Consider the following 21,590-nt stretch of genomic DNA (forward strand, 5'->3'; position numbering starts at 1 on the left):
CCTAGCATTGCTTGAAGCTCGAGTGCTACAGTGAACAAGGTCCCATCTAGATGAGGTATTTTCAATATCAAAGTAATTGTCGGTTAACTACAAACACGTTCGACTGTGCAGCCAATCGCAAGGATAACTCTGTTCTACAACAAAAAAACCTTTTTTCTGGAGGAAAAAGTTCTGATTCCTATCGCAAATTTTGCGCGGATTTCAAATCTGTATTTAGATTTTCTCTGTCAGGCATAGTTTAGGAGTAATCGTGATTTTAATTTTATCTAAAATTCTTGCATTTTAAGGTGAATACTGAGTGAACTCGTGGAATAATTTAATCATCCTTTCTCGAAACCTAGTATATTATGTTTAAAAGTTATAAATGTGATATGTGACAATATTCGCACACAGAATTGTTATATAATACTTATTTTCAAAAAATATAATAAAAGCTTTGCAATTTATATTGCATATAACATTATATCCATGCTCTTTTTCCTTTGTCTGTTAGACATGCTTCAAACTCTGGATTTGCTGAAGTTCTCTAATTTGAGGTCCCACAAAGTACTTTTCTTTCGCTTTGCTGGTGAAAGACAAGGAAATTTGTTTGAAATACACTTAAATCTTAATCCAGTTGTGTCCATATAGCCTTTACAAATTGTTTCGTAAGGCCTAGCTTGGTGTGAAGAGGGGGAGGAGGGACATCACACGCTGTATAATATTTTCCCACTTGTCAATTTCGTTGAGACCAATTCTTTTTTGTGTAGTGGTTCTTCTGTCACGGGTATGCCAATTGCAGAGGAAGCAGCTATACTTTGTGTAGCCATGTTGCATTCCCAATATCATTGCAACTATCTTGAAGTCGCCAATTATCTTCCACTTATGCTCATTATATTCCATGGATTTCTTCTAATATCCCTGGACCTAAAGGAAATCGGTAAGGATGGAAAATATTGGATAGATCTTGCCTAGGATAGGGACAGATGGAAGACTTGTGTTGCTGCAGCCATAAGCCTTTGGGCTTAAGAAGCTAGCTTCTAATATCTCGCAGTTTCTTTGTGACATCAGAAGAACGTGTGGACGTTCATTAAACCACTACCGTCGTTGCGATCAGTCAGTAGGTGGTCAGTTTGAAAATAGGCACGTTTGCCTAAATTTAGTAACGTTTGTGCTGGGGTGGAGATTATATTGGTCGATTCCAAGGTAATGTTTGTAGTACTTCTTCATGATAGATAAATTGCAGGTACACCATGTAGCTTCGTAACAGAACTGCCAACACCTGAAACAGAAGCTCAGAAGCAGATGTTACCAACTGCTTATCTGACAAGTCCCTGCATTTATCACGAACGGTGAATCTGAGTAAAGTGAGACTAATTTCCTTATAGCTAAAAAACTGTCCCTTATAGCGAAATTCTAATTACGGATTTGAATTTCCCATACGAAATTTCTTCAGAAAAACTTATTTTCACCTAAGAAATAAAACCTTTGTAGAACAGTGTAATCTAGGATAGTTTCAACAACCATATACTTAGTTTCACGTGTTATTGAATTGAATGAAACTTTTATCTTCACGTAGTGAGAATACAGAGATCCACTGCATATATCGAAAACCTATAGGTTACATACTGAGTAACATGTCCAGTTTTATATTTAAACTCAACAATTACAATATATATTTAGAATAAAATGTCCCTTACCAAGCTAGTATCAAGTAAAATATTATGAAGTCGAATTTTTGTTTCTTTGATAGATAGCGTAGTGGTAGCGTCGTTGCCTTGTAATCAAGGGGTCGCGGGTTCGATACCCGGTGGAGGCAGTAGTTGTTAGGATCCCACTTTAAACAATAAGTCCAGTCCCGATTAGCCTGACTGTGCATAAAGTGGACTTAAAACACAAACTCAACTCTTACACTGCACTTTATGGTGGGCACTAATTAGTGTAGCTTAAGAAATAAAAAAAAACACAGTAATTGCCTATATTTAATGAATCAATTCATGATATGCTTTCTTTATATATTTGAGCAATTTTTCAGGCTTTGAAAACTAATGATTGATTGATTTGGTTTATTTTATTTTGCTTTTCTGCCAGTTTTGGCTATTCGCAAAGATGCGGATGAGTGATGATAGAATGAAATTGATGAAGTGACACTCGCAAAGAACACCCATGCCCCAGGATTGTTAAAGGCCCAGGAATTTTAAATAAATTCAATTACGGTCCAAGGCAGAAAATCAGTAAGCGTAAATAGGTTCTGGACCTTAAAGAACATTTTTATGTTTAAAATCTTTCAATTCGGTCCAGGAACCTCTTTTTTCCAGCTGAATTTAAATACGGTCCAGGAATCTTTTTTAAATGAAACTATATGCAACTTGGACCGAATTTGTGCGAGAAAAAAGGTTCCGGTTCTGCAGCGAAACCCAATAGATCTCATTAGAATTTATGGGTTCTTGGACCTTTAACAACCCTGACATGCCCAGGCTGGAATTCGAATCAGGAACCCCTGGAGTCTGAGTGCGCTGTGTTAGCCACTGCCACGGAAGTCAGCAGGCCTTTTAAATGAAAGATTCAAAGCAATCAAGCGCCTTGCCTTACACATTACTATTACTATGAATAAACAATAATAACCCGTGGTGCAACAGACCGTGAGGGCCAGTGTAAACCTACAGACACCGGCCTCACTCTCACCGAGGTAGGAGATCATCCTATTATACCAGTTACTATGCATAACCTTGATAAAAAATTAAAAAGTAACCAAATAGCTAAGAAAAAGAAGCCTTGACATTGGCATGTAACCAACCACCCGCCGGCTGATCGCCTCACCCACTTTCACTTCCCGTACAATCCGAACGTGACACTTTCTCACGCATGTGTGAATGTGTGGAGGAGATGGTGTGTGGGAAGTAGGCCTTCTTCCATGGGAATCCCCTCGGGGGCGTCTGACAAAACGGGCTCCGTTCTCCAATGGGTGGCGCACGTGGACTTCCACGCAAATGCTCACGATGGATAATTGCCTCGGGAACGTTTTTCCCAAAACAAAGGGGGTTTAATCGTGACGCGCTGAAGAGGTACACACGGCACAAATTAAAAATGGATATTGTTTCTTCATCCTCGTAACTGTCAGCAGATTTGCACAGAAAACGGGCCAGTCCGAGCGACAATCGACATGTGCCGCTTCAGTGCGCAAGGTTGCATTTATTTCTGAAGGTTCGTTTCCAAGTGACGTGCGTCGCTTAGGCCTGAAATCTCCCTAGAGCTGTACTGAGGGCAACGTGAGTCAACCTCGTGACAAGCGTAGCAGCGAAATATTGCTGCATTGTGGAAAGTGTCCAGGAACAACTTTCTGAAATTAGAATCTTAGGCCGGATAAGAGCAATTAACGTTCAAATACTTTCTTGGTTATTATTCCGGGTAATTAAATCATTGAAAATTTCCAAACTCCTATTAAATTGAAGGAAGGGTAAATTATCCCGGTCATTTCACGAAAACAATCCGCTAGCTTCCAATATAATTACATAGAATCATGCTCTTTGTTGCACTCCTAGACAAGTCAGAGCCGAATAAGTATGATTTGATTGATTGATTTAGTTAGAGGATTATACTGCCCATGGGTCCAAATGCCAGAGCCTATACCTAGGTTAAGTTTGCAGCAGGTTTTATGTATTAAACCACGCGAGAACGGAGCTCAAAAATTCCCGTCCGAGATTTGCCTCGACCGCCGAGCTGTTCATATCACAGACATTGAGAAAATCGGCAGTATTGCAGCGGAACTATATTCTGCGCGCACGTTTGGGTGTACATGGGCGAAAAGTTGCAAACTTAACTTGTCGCGGGGCTTAGTTTGTCTGGAAAATGCAGTCCACAGTACCGAATAACGCATGCATTGCTTCACAAGGGAAGAGGTAAGGTGGTTAGGCAACTTGGTAACAAGGAATGTACTTATCTGATTATCTTTCTCTCTCTCTCTCAATCGCATCACACACACACACACACAGAAGGGGGAGCGAGAGAGAGGGGTGAGAGAGAGCTAATTCTGAGGTAAACTAACTCTAGTAACTGTGTTCATTGAGACATTTGGATGCAGTAGCGTCGAGCAGTTCGTTTCGTTACAGACTAAAGAGCCCAGATGAGATCGTCTGCAGCCTGAGGCAGAAGCTTCCCAGCCGAGAGGAACCCTAATTGGCGAAACAAAGACGGAAGTGGAGAGATCTGAGGCATAGTTCCTGCTTCCATTCACCACCAGATACTTCAGTAATTTATGAAGACTGCACGAAAGGAAAAGGAGATCTGCTTTTGCAGGGGGTCCGGACCTCCAACTCCCCCCGAAAGACGTACTATGTACAAAAATTAAATAATGAAAACATACTGGTTGTTTAATAGAGGGTTATTTATTTCATTATTGGAAGACAAGGGTTATGCAAGATTTATTAGTACCAATTTTAATAAAATATGCATAACATATTACCAGGAACTTTACTCTTCGTCAACCGAATCTAACATCCTTTTCTGATATTCAATAAAAAATTCATTCTTTATCTATTTGACATTAATTTCCTTGCCACGACAGTTGTTAATTTTCTTTTTTTTACAAATTTTGCGAACCTTAACTATACGTAAGCTAAATAATGAATACATGCTGTTACGTTACTATCCTTATACCGTCGTTTTATCTATTCATATAAAAATATATTAATTAATTTTATTATAATCAATATATTTATTATAATACACTGGGTATGGACCCCCCGACATATATTTCTGGATACGTGCCTGCTTTCCGCCTCTCCCATCTTGTACACCGCATCAGCAGAGTTCCCTGCCAGCCGCAGTGATCTGACGGCGCGACGAGCGGCAGAAGCGCGCTTTGAGATTCGCCGGAGCGTTCACAGCGTTATGTAATGGCCGGTGGAACTTTAGCAGCGTGGATGTCCACTTGGCTACATTTCCGCTTGACTTGTGCAGTTCCCGGCCAATCCGCGTGCAGGATGTGCGTCAGAAGTCACCTGTCGACACAGATGAAACTTCTCCAAAGGCTCTTTTTAACCATTCTGACAGTTTGAAGATGTTCGTCTCCCCTTACCTTTTAATGTGCTGTTGATCTTGCACTTTTAACCTACTCAAGAGGCTATTTCCACCTTTTTTAAACTTTAAAGCAAGGGTTATACATAAAAGGATCTTTCCTTGCATACTCTGAAAAGTACAAGATGGCCACACCTAAAAATTTCAACTCTCCCACGATTATTGAAAGGAGATGAGTGTACATCCCTTCGGGATTTGGCTAAGGTGTCATCCTCCCACCAGAAACGTGGTCTGTACCGCAACACAGAGGCAGAGGGTAAACTCTCTGCTTCACCAAGACGCGTGTTGTGCAGTATAGTAAGAAGGATGGCTATTCCTGTATCTAATTCCAAAGCACCTATGTTTGGTGTGTCGTGTAGGAGTTTACTTAAACTATTCTTCACTGTCAGCACGTATCTCTCTGCAAGACCATTACTGGGACTATGGCATGGTGGAAATGTGACATGAGATATACCGTACTTCTGGCAGAACTGTTGGAATTCTAGTGACGTGAAAGTCGAACCGTTATCGGGGACTAGGTGCGCACATGACTGTAAGATCCAACGTACAGTCTCCTTTGTATATAGGGTGTGGACTAGCCACACGTCTGTCCACTTGCTGTATGCATCAGCAACGATAAGGAACTTGCGTCCCGCGAGAAAGAAATAATCAATGTGCCACCTTTCCGAAACTGCAGAAGCAGGAGGCCACGTAGATGACGGTCCACTTCGAACCTTCGGTGCATTTGCTCCGCACGAGGAAAGACGTGCAATGAATTCCGAAATATGTGCCGAAATCTTCGGCCACCTAAATCTAGAGCGACACAATTCTTTCATCCGGTTGATCCCTATATGACAATCATGTAGGCAATGGAGTACCTTATTCTGAAGCTTATCTGGGATAATGTATCTGCCCATCCATAATAAACGTCCCTGTTCAAATGTGATTTGTTTCCTCTTCTCAAAATAAGAAGACAGACCAAGTCTGTTCTGCGTTCAATCTCTCCGGCCATCCAGTAGTAACAAACACAATTACAGTAGATAATAACGCATCTTGTTTACTTTTTTAGATATCATATCCACAGATACTGGAGTAGCAGAATCGGCGATTGTGCCATAAAAGGAATGGTATTCTTCATCTAGTGACACCGACGTTTCACCTTGCATAGGAAATCTGCTTAACATATCCTGTCCACAGCGCCAGAAAGAAACGTTCCCGACTGATTATAGAATGCTTAGGTACACGTGAAAACACGGATAGACGAAATAAAATACATCCTTTATTTAAAAACACAAACGAGGTTTAATAACTTTCAACATACGTACAACATGGCGCCCGAGGAATCCGAAACTAACTCTATCGTAATCAACAACAGACCATCGAACATATTTGTTCTTCTTCTTCGTAGTTACATGATTATACATACTATAATGCTCAATCACAACAGGAGCCCACTTTAAACGGTAGGTCCAGTCTATCAGTCTTTCTATGCATAAAGTGGACTTAAAACAACAATTCAATTAATCTATCTTTGTGAGTGTCCTTTCATCCATTTCGTCTAATCATCAATCCTTCTCCTTTATTCTCACCGACCCCCGTGGCGGAGTGGTTAGCACATCACGCTACGACGCCAGGGGTCCCGGGTTCGAATCCTGGCCTGGGCATGGATGTTTGTGAGTGCCCATTCATCAATTTCACCATATCACACTTATCCCTATCTTCGCAAATTAGCCAAAAGTGGCACAAAATCCGAAGTAAAATAAAGCAAATCAATCATTGACTCTCATTGTCACCATTAGCCAACAGAGAAAAGCTAAGCTAAATAAGAAAAACGTATATGTATTCAAATATTTACTTTTTTGCACGAACCAAAAATCTATATCTGTTAGGCTATTTCATGTGGCTTTTCTACCTTTTGGGTTAATTGCAACGATGAGGATGTATGGATGAACTAATGCAATGATGATGGGACAAACAATGATACATGAACCACTAAATCAATTAATTAGTTTCAGACGGGAGGGTAAAAGTTTAGAAAAGTAACATGAGTTACTTGAATTAAGACTGCTTTAACTAACTTAAAATTTTACAGGGGCGAAGACATTTTCCAACAAAATTACCTAGGAATTCTTCCAAGCAACCTCCAATTTGCGTGTCAATAAGTTCGTAGGGACTGGACGGTTACGATGCCCGAGTTTCACAGCGTCCGTGGAAACTGATGACACATTCAAGGCATTCCTTGCATAATTCAGCGAATGACCTGATGAAACTTCGATCCTTCTTCTCTGGCGATCCTCCCCCATCAACGCCGAACCCGATCGAGACGTGGTCCCTGGACGACAGGACGAATGGGAGGGGGAGATCTTACTCCCGCGCGCGAGTAACGGATCCAACAGGTGACGATCGCACGTCACCTACTTCCCAGAGGAATCGTAACTGGGAAGAGTTGTGGGAGAAAAAAGACGTTGGAAGAACAACTCAGTCACGTCTGTTGACATTGGGACACGATGCGATTAACGTTAAAGAAACAGCGCGATGCGGATGAAACGCTAATATTTTGCTTCTCACGAGATCTTGGCTATCCCGTATGGGAATCCTTGCCATACGTCAACGGTTAAAAGACATTTAAAAAAATTTAAAAGTTAACTGAGGGGGGAAAAAACATGACATTTAATCAAATTCAGAATTTCCACGCGTCCTGAAAAAAATACTAGCATTATTCCGCTACAGCTAGTGTGTTTGATCTGAAGCAATTTGGAAAAAAATATTCGAAGAGTACCAAAAAAAATCTGACAAATGATGGCGCGAAAAATAAGGGAAAACTTGTTTGTTTGAACCAAAGTGTGGGCCTTCCCGATGGCGTAATGGTAACGTCGTCGTCTTGTAATCAAGTTGCCCATGTTCGACAGACCGCGGAGGTACATAGTGGTTCGGATCTCACATTAAACTGTAGGCCCAGTCCAGATTAGCATATATAGATAGATCTGTGCATCAAGTATACTTAAAAACAGGGTTGTTAAAGGTCCAGGTCAGAAAGCGTAAATGGGTTCTGGACCGTAAAGAACCATTTTATCTGTAAAGTATTTCAATTCGGTCCAGGAAGTTTTTCAGATCAATTTAAATACGGTCCAGGAACCTTTTTCAGACAATTTAAATTCGGTCCAAGAACTTTTTCCGGCTCAATTTAAATATGGTCCAGGAACCTTTCTTCCCGGATGATTTTAAATACGGTCCGGGAACCTTTTTTTCTGGATCAATTTAAATATGGTCCAGGAACATTTTCTCCGGATCAATATAAATTCGGTGCAGAAACCTTCTTGCAATGAAACAATACGTAACTTGGACCGAATTTAAATTGTGCGAGAAAAAAAATGTTCCGGTCCTGCAGCGGAACCCAATGGGACCTATTAGAATTTATGGGTTCCTGGACCTTTAACAACCCTGCTTAAAAATACAAACAATTCGAACGTGGAGTGATCCTCCGACCCTTGGATAAGTATGGCCAAGACCCAGCTCACAAAAATAGAAATTTAGGTGTTACGTGTTTGGGGTCTACAACGGACTCCTAATAAAACTTCGTAGGTGGCTGAGTGAGCAGAAATGCTGTCTGCAGAGGAACAATGCATCTAGAGATTCTCTCCGCACATGATCTCTCTCCAAGTACCGAAAGTACAAGACGACCGCGAAGTGAGCAACTAGGACAGTGTCGTTCACACACAGCTGCACTGTGAATCCGTTGAGCACCGTGAACTTGCGACGAAAAGATCAAGGAAAGTGACTGCTCATCTACGTTCCAGCATCCCTTCAATGTTACAAGTGCATTCAGTCGCATTAACGAAGTAGAAGTTACTAAAGTTAGGAATACAAGCCAATGGAAAATAAAATAACAGTACAAAAATGCTGTTGGATTGTTTAAGTCGTGGTGTCACAAGGGATTAACCATATTCACATAGGTTTTTGAACCTACGCCGGTTTGGACCAGGCTGTTATCGATACATCGATCTATATAAAGGGTGGCGCAAAAGTCGATCATCCTATTTGAACTGACTTTTATTTTGACATCTTGTTGTATATATCAGTAGTGTCTTGTCAGTTAAATAGAAGATACTCACGAAATTTATTGTGTGCGTAAATGAATAAGTATACCCCACAAGAACGTGGAAATATTGTGACAGTTTTGGTGAAACACTTTTCCGGGCAGAGTAATATCCCGCTTTGGTAATTTGCCATGGCCGGCCAGGTCTCCCGATTTACCCGCTCCAGATTTTTTTCTTTGTGAATAAGCCAGAGACGTTACAGTAACTAAAGGACAATATTCAGCATGGAATTGACAACATTTCCCCGCAGATTCCCAACACCATGGAAAACGCAATAAAAAGAGCCCAAATTTGCATCAATTCGAATGGTGGTCATTTATTGGATGTTATCTTTAAGAATTAAGGACATAAAACTTACAAGTATAAATAAAAGTTTAACACAAAGAAACCTACTTTGTTTAATTTCAAACCCAAGCCATAGGCTAAGAAAATCAGGTGATGACTTCTGCGCCACCTTGCATATAAAAATTGATGTATGTACATGTGTATGTTCCGGCATAACTATCGAACGCCTGGAGCAATTTCAACCAAACTTTGTACACATCACTTACAATCTGGAAATAAATACTGTGAGGGTAAGACTTCCCTAGGGGTGGGAAGGGGGTGACATGTAAAAATAATCGAAAATGACCGATATTAAGTGTGGAATCTATAGTTTTCGGGGTCGCTAAGATGAATAGTGACAGTCTCAATGCCGTTCAATTTATTTTGAGTTAAATTAATATTACAGTGAATTTGTAAAAGATTTTACTTCATAATTTGTATACTGTACTTATACTTTTAAATACCTGTCAATAAAATTAATTACATTTTACACTATAGTTAGAATTCATTATTTTCCTGTCTAATAGAAGATTAGGATAAATAAATACCCGGGCAACGCCGGGTAATCAGCTAGTATGAAATAAATTAGACAATTGTAAGACTGGAGTACACAATCGTAACAAAAATATACCCTAAGACAGAAAAAAGCGTACTTTTTAAGACCTTAATTCCCCTGAAAAATAATTCGACAAATTCAAGCAAATATGTTGTTTACCTCAAGAATGAGGTGGATAGTGTGGTGATAATACATCTGGTGCAGTATCATGGCCAGGATTATATCGAGTTTCGTCTAATCCGCCAAGTTGAAAGGGAAATAATTAAAATGAGGGATATTTGCTATATGGTTAATATGTTCTCTAGGAATAGGTTTTGTGTGCATAGGCTTCATTCATCAAGGATATGACTGTAATCTGCTTTATTACAAATCAATGATCCTACAGGAGACTCAGTTTAAATTCTAGTTTCGCCTAAAATGACTGTCAATTTGTAGTTTACTGATAAATAGACCTCGGATTTTTAGGTTCTAAAAAATATGCTTTTAGGTTCCTAAAATAGGCTCTAAAAATCCTAAAATATGTTCCAAAAAACCTAAAATAGGTTCTAAAAATCGTAAAATAGGTTCTAAATATATTAAGTTAGGCTCGAAAAATTCTGAAGTAGGTTCAAAAAACTTAGATAGTTCAAAATTCCTGAAAATACTTATTAGTTATAGTCACCGGCAATGAAAATGGGACACCTATATCCTGAAATATGCACTATCTTGTATAACGTTATATGCATTGCCTACCTATGGCGATGGCAGAACTTAACATTGGAAATTTGCTATTAAAATTCACTCTACGCCGTATTGTTAGGCAACAATCTTTCCTCATGTTATCCAGTCGAACTCCGTAATTCTGTCTGAGGATCATCTTATGTGCTGAAAATAATCTTTCAACAAAAACATAGTTAGTGGTGCAAGCTTCAATGCTGAAATGTTAATTTGCCACAAAGCACCGAAGTGACTCGAAAGTGAGCAAGACCACACAGATTAGACGGACAACTTTGGATTGTACAGGTAACGGTGGCACCAGACACTTTGTTTAGAGCTTTGAAAAATCACCATGGACTTGGAGGAAGGGAAATCGACAGACAGTAAGTTTCAAACACGTTCGCATTGAATTTTTTCGTGACCAAACAAAGCAAATGTGAGACATAAAAATTCTGTAAAATCTTTAAAAATATAAAATCCTTAAAAATGGCTCGATTTAGGTTCATAAACCCAAAATAGTTTTTTTAGGCACTATAAAACTTCATCAGTTGTTGAATTTTTAACGAAACGCTAACATTAGGTTAAAAACTGCTACCTTCATTTGGTGCAAAGGTACATAAACCTTAATCTTAAATCTCAGCTATCTTATCTACAGGGTAGGGTTCTTTGTAGACAACGAAACCAGACAGGATGCCTTCCAATGGAGACGTTTAAACGAATATATTATTTAAACACAGGGTACATGGAGTAAGAATTTTACATGATAAGCTACATTCTTCTATAATTTTCTCGTTTACAGTCAATTTTCATCTCAATATTCTTCCTTCGTAATGGACAGATCTGGATCGGGACTTCCTTCTTAATTGACGGTCTGGATCTGGACTTCCTTCTCGATATGGAGGATCTGGACTTCCCTCTTAATGGACGTTCTGGATCGGGACTTCCTTCTTGATGGACGGCCTGGATCGGAACTTCCTTCTCAATGGACGGTCTGGATCTGGACTTCCTTCTCAATGGACGGTCTGGATCTGGACTTCCTTCTCAATATGGAGGATCTGGACTTCCCTCTGGATTTCAATTTATTTCGGTTTTGACTATTTAACGAATTCCTTTATCCTTTTCCAACTTTTTCCTCTAAGCTTTGGGAATAATACTAATATCCTCCCTTGGGGCTGCAATTGGAACGCGCCACCACTAACTAGGTACAACAGAGTGTATACTTGGTGCAAACGATTTACACGCGCATCCAAGTAGGTGCTACGGTTAAACCGCGCAACCAAAAAGTGCTGTGGGGCGCAAACAAAATTTCCCCTATAGGAATGGTAAATCAATCATACAGATGCAATATCTGTTCAAAGACACAAACTTGTATCATTGCTTTGACTTCCTTAATTTTCATATTAACTTACATGTGATCATTGATTTGATTTATAAGATATATATATTAATTTACTTCTTCCATACTTATTCTTTGTCTTCTTATAATATAATCTATCGTTTTTCATCTTTCCAATTTGCTTTGTTCTTATTTATAAAATTATTCACATATATTATGCCAATTCTTAAGCTTGCACGCCTGGTGCTGCCATCTCTATTAGTCTTTGGCAAACTATTCACATTACTTGATCCTATTGGGTACGTAACAAAACCTAAATATCCAAGGTGTACTGATAAGCCATTAGGCGAAATTGGAATTCACGGTGACCGGAGGGGGGGGTTGATGTGGTCAAAACCTAATGTAGCGAAATGGTACGCAGTCGATTGGAAAGATAAGCATTAGTGTTCAAGAGGAAGTATTTCAGGTTAAGTCCGAAAAAATGAATGCATAGAATATAAATGAAACTCCGTGTGTTTCTTGCTCTCTTGTGCTTCCAGCAATAACAGAAATGCAAGTAACGGAGAACATTTGCAGCAGAGAACGCCTCCTAACCACTTTGCTCAGGGCGCTAACTGTTTGAGGTATTACGCGCGGCCTCCGACAATTCGGAGATACCTTCATTCGTACAAACCACGTTGCCTTTAGTATGAAGAGTTTCATAAAAAAGATTCAAAAGTCTGCTCCGAGAAGTATTATGTCCTGAAGGACCCTGGTACTACTACATCACGTTCTTGGAGAGAAACGTGTCACGCCATCGACCGGTTCACAAATTCTTATTGTTTATTTTATTTAAAAAAGAAAGTAAATGTATTATATGAAGTACGACCACGGCATTAATACAGTCGGTAAATATCTACACACGTGATTCACTGAGAAGAAATAAGTGTACGTTCAAGCGCAACAGGTAAACACACTAACAGGATATATTCACATAAGCGTTGATTTGCTTACACAGCAAGCGGGTCGTCAACAGCTAGCCCACTCGAGAATGCTGATGCTAAACTAAACATGTGCGCACAGCAGTGTAAGAAATACATAACTTTATGAGGTTATGTATAATTCCATTAACATATTTGTGCTACTTTTCTAGAATGCTTTTCCAGGATATTTTGTGTCCTTCCATTCGCTTCGCCATCATTAAACAATGCATTGCCGTTTACTCGTACAGACTAACGGAATATGTACCGCTTATTAACCGAATAAACAAATTGAGGGGCTGAGGATCCATCACCCAGGAACCTCAGATAAAATAGAAGGATCGTTGTTGTGAGAGTCTCCCTTGTTTAAATATTTTCTTTGGCTTTTAGTTTCCAGGAATTGAAATATGGGGCCTGCCTACTCCCGAATCTGATTTCGGTTAGAAACAATTAACGTGTGCTTTGTGGAGAGACACGTCTGTCATTCATCCCCTAAGAATTCATCCAGGTATCGAATACTTTGAATAATTGTGGGTGGGGGTGAGTTGTGGTCATATCGCACTGGGATAATAATAAAATACCGCCCACTGTAAAAAAAAAAAAAATAGATGAAACTTTTAATACTGACAATAACGAAAGTTAGATGCTTGAATGTCAATGCCGTAAATTAATTGTCTGTATATAAATTATAATTGCTTTTGCCAGTGCTTTTTAATGGGGTCATTGGGGTTTGGAGCCACCCTTGCAATGTTCTCAAACAATAATGTTTAATTTGTATCATGTACCCACATTTGTGTAAAATTAATGGACTTCGTAAATACACCTTTACCAATGAAATTGTATTTTTTATCTCAGTAAAGTCTAATTACATATTTGAATATTTGTGCTCTTGCAAGCAAACTACTATAACGAATTTATTGCATCTCTCGCTTCCTCTCCTCCCCACCCCCCGTTAATGCACAAACTTATTAAATGCAGGAATTCTTGTGGCAGGCGCGCTTGTCTGATTTATTTACAAAAAAATAAAATGTGTATTACATGCCGCTATAGTATGAAAACGAGAGGGGGGTGGATTTGCCGGGATTCACCGACCCTGACATTCTACACACAACGCGAATGAAGCCAATTTTCCGTCACATTGTTCATTCACTTTGTTTACAACGAATCGTAGCTCAAGAATTGAAAGAAAGCCCAAAAAAAATACATCTGTTCAATCAATAATACTATTTTATTTTAAGAAGTTAAAGTTAAAAGGACGAAAATAGCTAGACAATATGCCCACTAATATCTGTAAGGGGGAAAAACATAAGAGATAATGTTATACACAGCAGGCAGTCTTAAACTTAACGGTATCCATGACAGCAACCGTTAGCCAAAATAATAATGCTATGCCACATCGAGTTTAGTTTCAACAGTACTTCGATTGCATTTTGGTTTCAATCAGGAGTGTGCTAGCCAATAGTTTCCCTTTAGGAGTAATCTCAGCGTAATTGATTGGGTCCGCTAAGGAAAATATCGACGAGAAATTCAAAACTACCAGACTCTGTGGTGAAGCTGTTAGCATGACATTCTAAGTGATAACTGTTCAGATTGTTTTACGATTCTTTTCAAATTGTCCTAGCAGAAAAACTAATTATCGTAGAATTTTGGCAATCATTGTCACACGAAATTTGAACCTTCCTAAAAGCAATGATCACTGTTTGGATTTCGAAAAAGTTACCTTTTTATGTTGAAAAAAATAATAATTTGCAAGCATGCGGGCTCCTCACGGACAAGGCATTCTTCGTTGATAGAAGCGACAGCAAGTATCGCAGAAGAGTGGGAATGAATGTAGAAGTAATTTTAAACCTTCCTGAAACAAATCAGCAGAGTTTTCATTTCGAAAAAAAATAATTTAAGGGTAAAATAAGATGTTTGGTACATTGCGCAAAACTCCCCATTTCGCACGCATGACGCATTACACACTACGAAAACATTTAGGGACATTATTATAATTGTATGGGAACTAAACCCGATCCTTGTAACCTATGAAAGCATGTATTGAACAAAATCTTCGAACATTTTGGCGCCAAGAATTACAAAGAAGTATATGGAAGTGAAAAACCAGTGTCAAGGAAACACGCAGTAAGTAATCGCTAAAACTCTGAAGTATGTGTTAACAGACATAAATCGCAATTGAACCATGTAAAAAATACATAACATGATGAAATCCCAATAAAAGAAAATGAACTTGGGCCTCATTTTTCATTACTTCGTGTAGTTAATTCTACATTGAGATTTGCCCCCCCCCCCCCCATCCCCAACACGTGCTATGCTGCACGGGTCTTATTAAGCCAGTGCGCTCTTGATTTCAATTAACTTAACAGTACGATAACTTAAAAATCAGCTTTGAACAAATCGAACTTACCCCAGTTTTCTTTCGATCACGACTTGCAGAAACGCGAAAAACCGTTTTCAGCAAGGCACACACAAATAAAAGTACACAAACTATATCTTTCACAGCGAGCACTGGTACCATTCGATCACAAGGCGTCTGAGGGAGGGAAAAGAACACAACAAAGTCTGCACAAACGACACAACAGAGAATCCACTCGTTCACACGGTTCGCGAGCAACTACGAGGGAAGCGGTCTTTGGCCTTGCATCTGCCGCTAGTCGACTGTTGTTCTGTTTGGCCGCCAGGTGGCAAGCTCAAACGCACCCACCATTCACTTACCTGTCACAGCGGCAAAAAATAAAGGGCTTTAAAACATTTGCACGGGACGCATGAAATATCTACAATATGGTCTTCAAAACTATTTGTATTGAAATTGATTCACTTTGAAACATATAAATCTGTTGAATAACTTGCATATCTTTTTTGTAATTTGGGATCAAGAATGACAGGAACGAATGCTCGAATTGGACAAGCCAGTGTCAGCTTGCTCGCTTATTTGGTTTATCACAGCTTAGGAAGGGGGTATTTAACACTTACCAAGTACATAATTAAATAGAAAAAATACTTGTTTACTTGTATAGTTTGAAGTCGATTAATTTCCGTAGATAAAGTAAGGAAGTACGTACAGTACATAAAAATAAGGATTAAATTATGATCATACATCTTTGCGTTGACAGTGCCTATAAAAATTTATGCGCACCACTACTAAAAATAATACGCATAAAAATACTGATCAGAGACTTTACTGTTTATCAGCTGGACCTAATAACCTTTTAGGTACTCAATAAAATAACCAATCTTTTAAAAAATTGACAATTTCTTTGGTAGGCTAGCTGTTATTATGAGAAATTTAGTGATCTTAACTATTCTAGACATAAGCTAGCTATGGAATACGTGTTCTTATCTCTCTTTCTAATATCATCTATTTACCTTGTAATGGTTGGATTGACCATTACTGTTTTTGTGTTATTATATTAATTAATTGCTGGCCAGCTACAAGTTCAGTAATATGTTTCCATGAGTGTACTTTTATGTTATTGCTGTATGTAAGTATATGTGCTTATTGGATTGTGCTTTGCTGGATATTAGATTCCCCTGTTTTTTATCTCCCCGGTTGGGGAGAGCTAGCTGTCTTTCAAAAGACCGTTACTTGGGATATTTTCCTGTGCTACGGGTCCACGTTCACGGACGTTTACCTCGACTATAAAAATGGCCAGTTGGGCTTTAGAAAAAAACAGTGTTTCCCCATCGATTCGACAACGAGGAACGTCTCCTCGAGTTCAGTCCACTTTTGGTGGCTAGACTTAATATAATAATGTAGCATTTGGTGTAAGCCAACCCCTGTTTGCTGTCCCAAGTCCCCTTTAGAAAAGCTTTGAATATGTGGATATTTTCGTATTGAATAATTGATGCACAAAAGAAAGGGTGAAGGCGTAAGGAAACGCATTTCTAATGAACGGAATATCATTTAAGCTGATGGTAGGCGCGCAGAGATAGTTATGCTAACTCTGCGGTAAAGGAAGGGCCGATGGTGTAAGCCATAGGTGCGCAATCATGTTGATTTAGAGTTTTGTTAATTTGGTCTATGCAAGACACACATGGAAAGCTATGTAAATATATATATATATATATCAACGTAAAATAAACCAATGTAATCCTACTCGGAATGTTCTGATTTAAGAATTAACTCTAAGAACTACAATACTGTCCATTTTAAACCCAATATTTATTCACTTGCTGTACATGTGTAACGAACCAGAGACTAAAATTATAAATGTTATGTGAAATCCCCTTTCGTAATTCCGGCGCAAATGCAGGGAGGTTATGTAAAGGATGTATTTTATTTCGTCTATCCGTGATTTTCTAATCTAATATTAGATTAGACATCGCTACTTTATCCTCAGTTGACAGAAAGGGAATACAGCATCCCGGCGCATAAAGCAAACCGAAAGCGTAAAGTGATGAATGAATAACAATTAACACACAATAAAGCACTAGCACTGAATAGCACACAAACTCAATAACACAGTATAAACAACACGCGTACTGATAAACGCAAACTGAAGTGAACATGAGCGTACACTCACTATGTCTGGTAGCCGACAGTGTTGCTAACAATTTTTCGGCAATGTCCCGACATACTTAGTCATAATGTCCATACAACTGACCAAATGTCCCTAGGCCAAGTAAAGCGACTAAATAAACAGCACTTCATGAGCATGCAAAACAGAAGATAAAATATACACATTTACTTACCAAATCTTTCTGCTCGGTGCTTCCACAACTAATGAAGGAGCGAATTTAAGTTACAGGTCCCCTCCCCAATTTTTGTAATATTTCGCATACTCACTAATTGAGGCCTCCTAATCACGAATTTGTAGTTAAAATTTGGGTGTCATTTGTAGAAATTGCAAAATAAGTTAAATTGAGTGGTCCGCGATCGGCACTATTGCTCATTATTTACCGGAAGATTTTGCGTTTTCAATACTTAAAAAACGAAATATACATTCCTGATATTACTACGACCCCAAATTTTAACTATGTTTGCCTATCCTAACCTAACCTAACCTTACCGTGAATGGTTCGTGGGGCTATCCGTCAATGGTTTGTGGGGCTACTCGTGCATGATTTATCGACCCCAAATTTTAACTATGTTTGCTTTGCCTAACCTAACATAACCAAACCTTACCGAGAATGGTCATTGGGGCTATCCGTGAATGGTTTTGCGCTAATTGTGATTACGAACCGATAAAAAATCTTATTTTCGTAGCACTTTACCGGCAAACGTTTATAATCGAAGACGCCATTTTCGTATCCTGCAATTTCACGATCGATGCACTGTTGCCAAACTTACCTGTAATCAAATCAGTCCACATTCCACATGTTCTTCTATATTGTGATTGTCACTTTCACATGTAAGCACCTTCTTTGGGCAAAATACCGAAATCCATAAGTTTATTAATTAGCTCACGGCCAACCTCCAGCACACTCCACCTAACAATCTGTTCAAACATTAACAACTTTTTTACTGTTCTCTTCCGCCATTCTTAGACGATCCATGCTCACCAAGTATGAAATCAACAGTGTGGCAACACTGCAGACAGCGTAACTAATTGCGAACCTCAATTGTTCATATCAACAAATATGGCTACCATACTTGTATACGGAGAATCATTGCGAGAATTGAAAAGCTTATTTTACAACTTCTACACGTTAATGAACATTTTTTTCACCTCACCCCAACATGTTAACTTGAGATAAATCATCACGACTAATTTTTTCGTGAGTATAACATGTAGCATAGAAATTACAGAAGGGTCCGGTATTGTAATAACGTCGAGTCGTTTACTGTTGATTATGTTACTGTATTTGAAGTCATGCATGCTGCTGCTGTCAAGAGATAGATGTTGGTTGGTGATGATTTATTTCCTGCAGTCTTTAACAATTCTGGTCCCATTTTATTTCTCTTTTTTGTTTTTGTATCACTTAACATTGAAAATATTCTTTCCGTTTTCGCGTTAGAATGTGGCAATGTTAGCACTATTTTCGAGAGAGTGAAAAAATTTTTTCAAAAAAGAACTTGCCTTGAAAGTTCTTGGTAACCGATAACATGTTCCAAAATTCTGATGGAGATTTATTAGTTAGTTCTTTTTTCTCCTCCTCGCTAAAGTATCCAGATAAACTAATCCATTCATTCCAAACCGAGTGCGAAGAAAGTGCAACTGACTGGCGAGTAAGCTTTACACCTTTGCACAATAAAATGTTATTTTCCAAGATTGAAAAAAGTCCCTACGTTTTCTCTCATTTGGCAAAATCTGTTCCTACGTCCCTACGCGGGCGAAATATGGTGAAAAGTCCCTATGCGTAGGGACATGTCCCTACGGTTGGCATCACTGCCGGCAGGTGTGGCTTTAGGGGCTTAATTGTATCAATCTATATTTAATTGCATAATAATTAGAATGTGAAGACTAGCATGTGTGCAGTATGAAGCGCCCTCTTGCGGCTGACAACTCCCCCGATATACTACCGGCGCTCTCGCAACAACTGAGGATAAAGTAGCGATGTCTAATCTAAGATTAGATGTCAGAAATAAGGTGCCAGAGATATTTGTATTTGGGAGGACACCGTTTCCAGCATCCTTGCGACAAGGTATGTGCTTATTTCAATTGTGATTGTAACTGTAATTGTGAAAAGTGGAAACGTTACAAAACGAGCGGTTTCTGTTATGGACTTCCTGTAACGCAATTTGCCGGGACCTGCTGCATGACTGAGCCGCCAAGCGGTCGACGCTCTCGCGGTAAACGACTGAAATAACCTGCCTGTATAATCCGCTCGCTTGGCACCCAGGGTGAGGTGGAAGGAGATATTGAAAGGATAATACAAAGGTAGTAATCCAGAGGGCCGGATAGAAACCAGAGACAGGGGGTCGACCTTTCACAACCTGTTTATGCCGGACGACATGAGTCCGCCTGGGTTCAGTCTCTGGGTGCTCGGCCTGTGTATAGGGTCGGTGGCAACCCACCGTCGAGAGGAAATTGGCGAGCTACGAGCGAGTAGCGTAACCCGGTCACGGATATCTCCTATAACGGCTAGTGTTTTGATGTGTTAACCCCACGTCACCCCATTACAGGTTGTACATCTCCGATTATGCGAGGGAGACTGGCAGTCGGGAGATAGACCAAGACCCTTACGGGCTGTATAGCCACGGGTTATATTATTACTATTATCTAGATAACAGCAAAATGCACGAATATTCACCGGACTCACGGCCAGTATAATCCTATGTGGAGTTTGTGTTTTATCATAGGCGTGCGCGCAGATAATCTGATTAGGAGGGGCAAAGCCTTGAGGGAAGTTCAATCGGAGGAAAAATAACCTAATTTCATCTCACTGTTATATTGTATTTATAAGTATGAGACAGGGGCGTCTATAGAGTGTGCCGCCGGAAATCAATGCATTAGGTGAATTTAAAATTCCGTGGCACTAATGTTCTTTGCCCCCCCTTTATTTCCCCCTTCTGTGGTACAGAGAATATTTTTACACATAAACATGGTTTTGCACAGCAGATTCGAAGCAACTATACATATTTTATTGATTTCCAACATTGACGGTGATTAGGGGTGCAACTAACCCCTCTCCCCAAGTTTTGCCCCTGCACTATGGTCTCTTAATGCTAAGCCTTGTCTACAAAGAAAAAGTAAATTGTCCTTGCCCCCCCCCCCCCAGTTTTGTCAACCAATCGCCACTACTGATTTCCTGTATATGGGAAATTTATTTTGCAAACACGTAGACGTAACACAAGACTAACCAATAAAGTGTGTGGCAGTGTTAATAACAGGAAACTTGTTAGGGAACGTAGTTGGATAGTTAAATATCATACGAAATAATGTACCTTCCTCCCCCTCTGTATACCCTGTCTCCACTAACTATGGAGCAACGCCGCGCATAGCATCAGAGAAGCGGGGCAAATCGAGTGGGCAGCGAAGCAGTACGCACTGCTCGAAGGCTGGAAACTGCAGCCGCTTTACCGTCCATCTCAAGTGCTCATTGGTGAAGACATTTCGCGTCAATACTTGCGCAGAGACTGGTTTTCGTTCACCCGCTCCAGAGTTAGCTGGGACAGAGTATAGTTGCTTAAAACTTTCATTGGCTTGATAATACTTATTTTTTTAAAAAAAATTACAATATTGTTTAATAACGGTGATAAGATTCCTCCACAATAAATTGCTATGTGAGAGTATTAGGGGAGGCAAATGCCCTCTTGCCACACCCCCCCCCCCTTGCGCACGCCTATGTGTTGTATCCTGTCTATGTATTTTTGTGATTTTGTCATCTCACCAATTTCATTTTATCACCTTTCATCTTCACCCGATTAGCCAATGCCGGCAGAAAAGTAAAGAAAAATAAAGCAAATCATTAAATATCCCTATCATCAATTTTGTTATAACATTAGTGTGGTTATAGGAATGCATGATTCCAATTAAATTCCTAGCTTGTTAACAACCCGTGGATTATTTCTATCGCATAAGTTTGAACAAAAGAATGATTTAAAAAAAGGAGAAATTTGCAAAATGTTTTTTGGAGATGCTGGGTATCGATCCCAGTACCTCTCACATGCTAAGCGAGCGCTCTACCATCTGAGCTACATCCCC

The 21,590-nt window shown here is 39.4% G+C and overlaps 1 protein-coding gene and 1 non-coding gene across 3 annotated transcripts in view; both read right to left on the reverse strand.

Moving 5' to 3' along the window:
- Nucleotides 1-15,628, reverse strand: part of LOC145996950 (uncharacterized) — a 250,359-nt gene extending 234,731 nt beyond the window's left edge. For both annotated transcript variants that reach the window (XM_083133548.1, XM_083133539.1), the window contains exon 1: nt 15,410-15,628. In XM_083133548.1, the coding sequence (XP_082989674.1) occupies nt 15,410-15,520 (111 nt within the window). In that variant the 5' untranslated portion in view covers nt 15,521-15,628. The remainder of the gene's footprint in view (nt 1-15,409) is intronic.
- Nucleotides 15,629-21,517: 5,889 nt separating this feature from the next.
- TRNAA-AGC (transfer RNA alanine (anticodon AGC)) lies at nt 21,518-21,590 on the reverse strand. The gene has a single exon. It is a non-coding gene; the product is annotated as a tRNA-Ala (tRNA).

This window comes from Lepisma saccharinum, chromosome 1 (genome assembly GCF_977018435.1).
Source record: "Lepisma saccharinum chromosome 1, izLepSacc3.1, whole genome shotgun sequence".
In the NCBI taxonomy this organism is placed as follows: Eukaryota; Metazoa; Arthropoda; class Insecta; order Zygentoma; family Lepismatidae; genus Lepisma; species Lepisma saccharinum.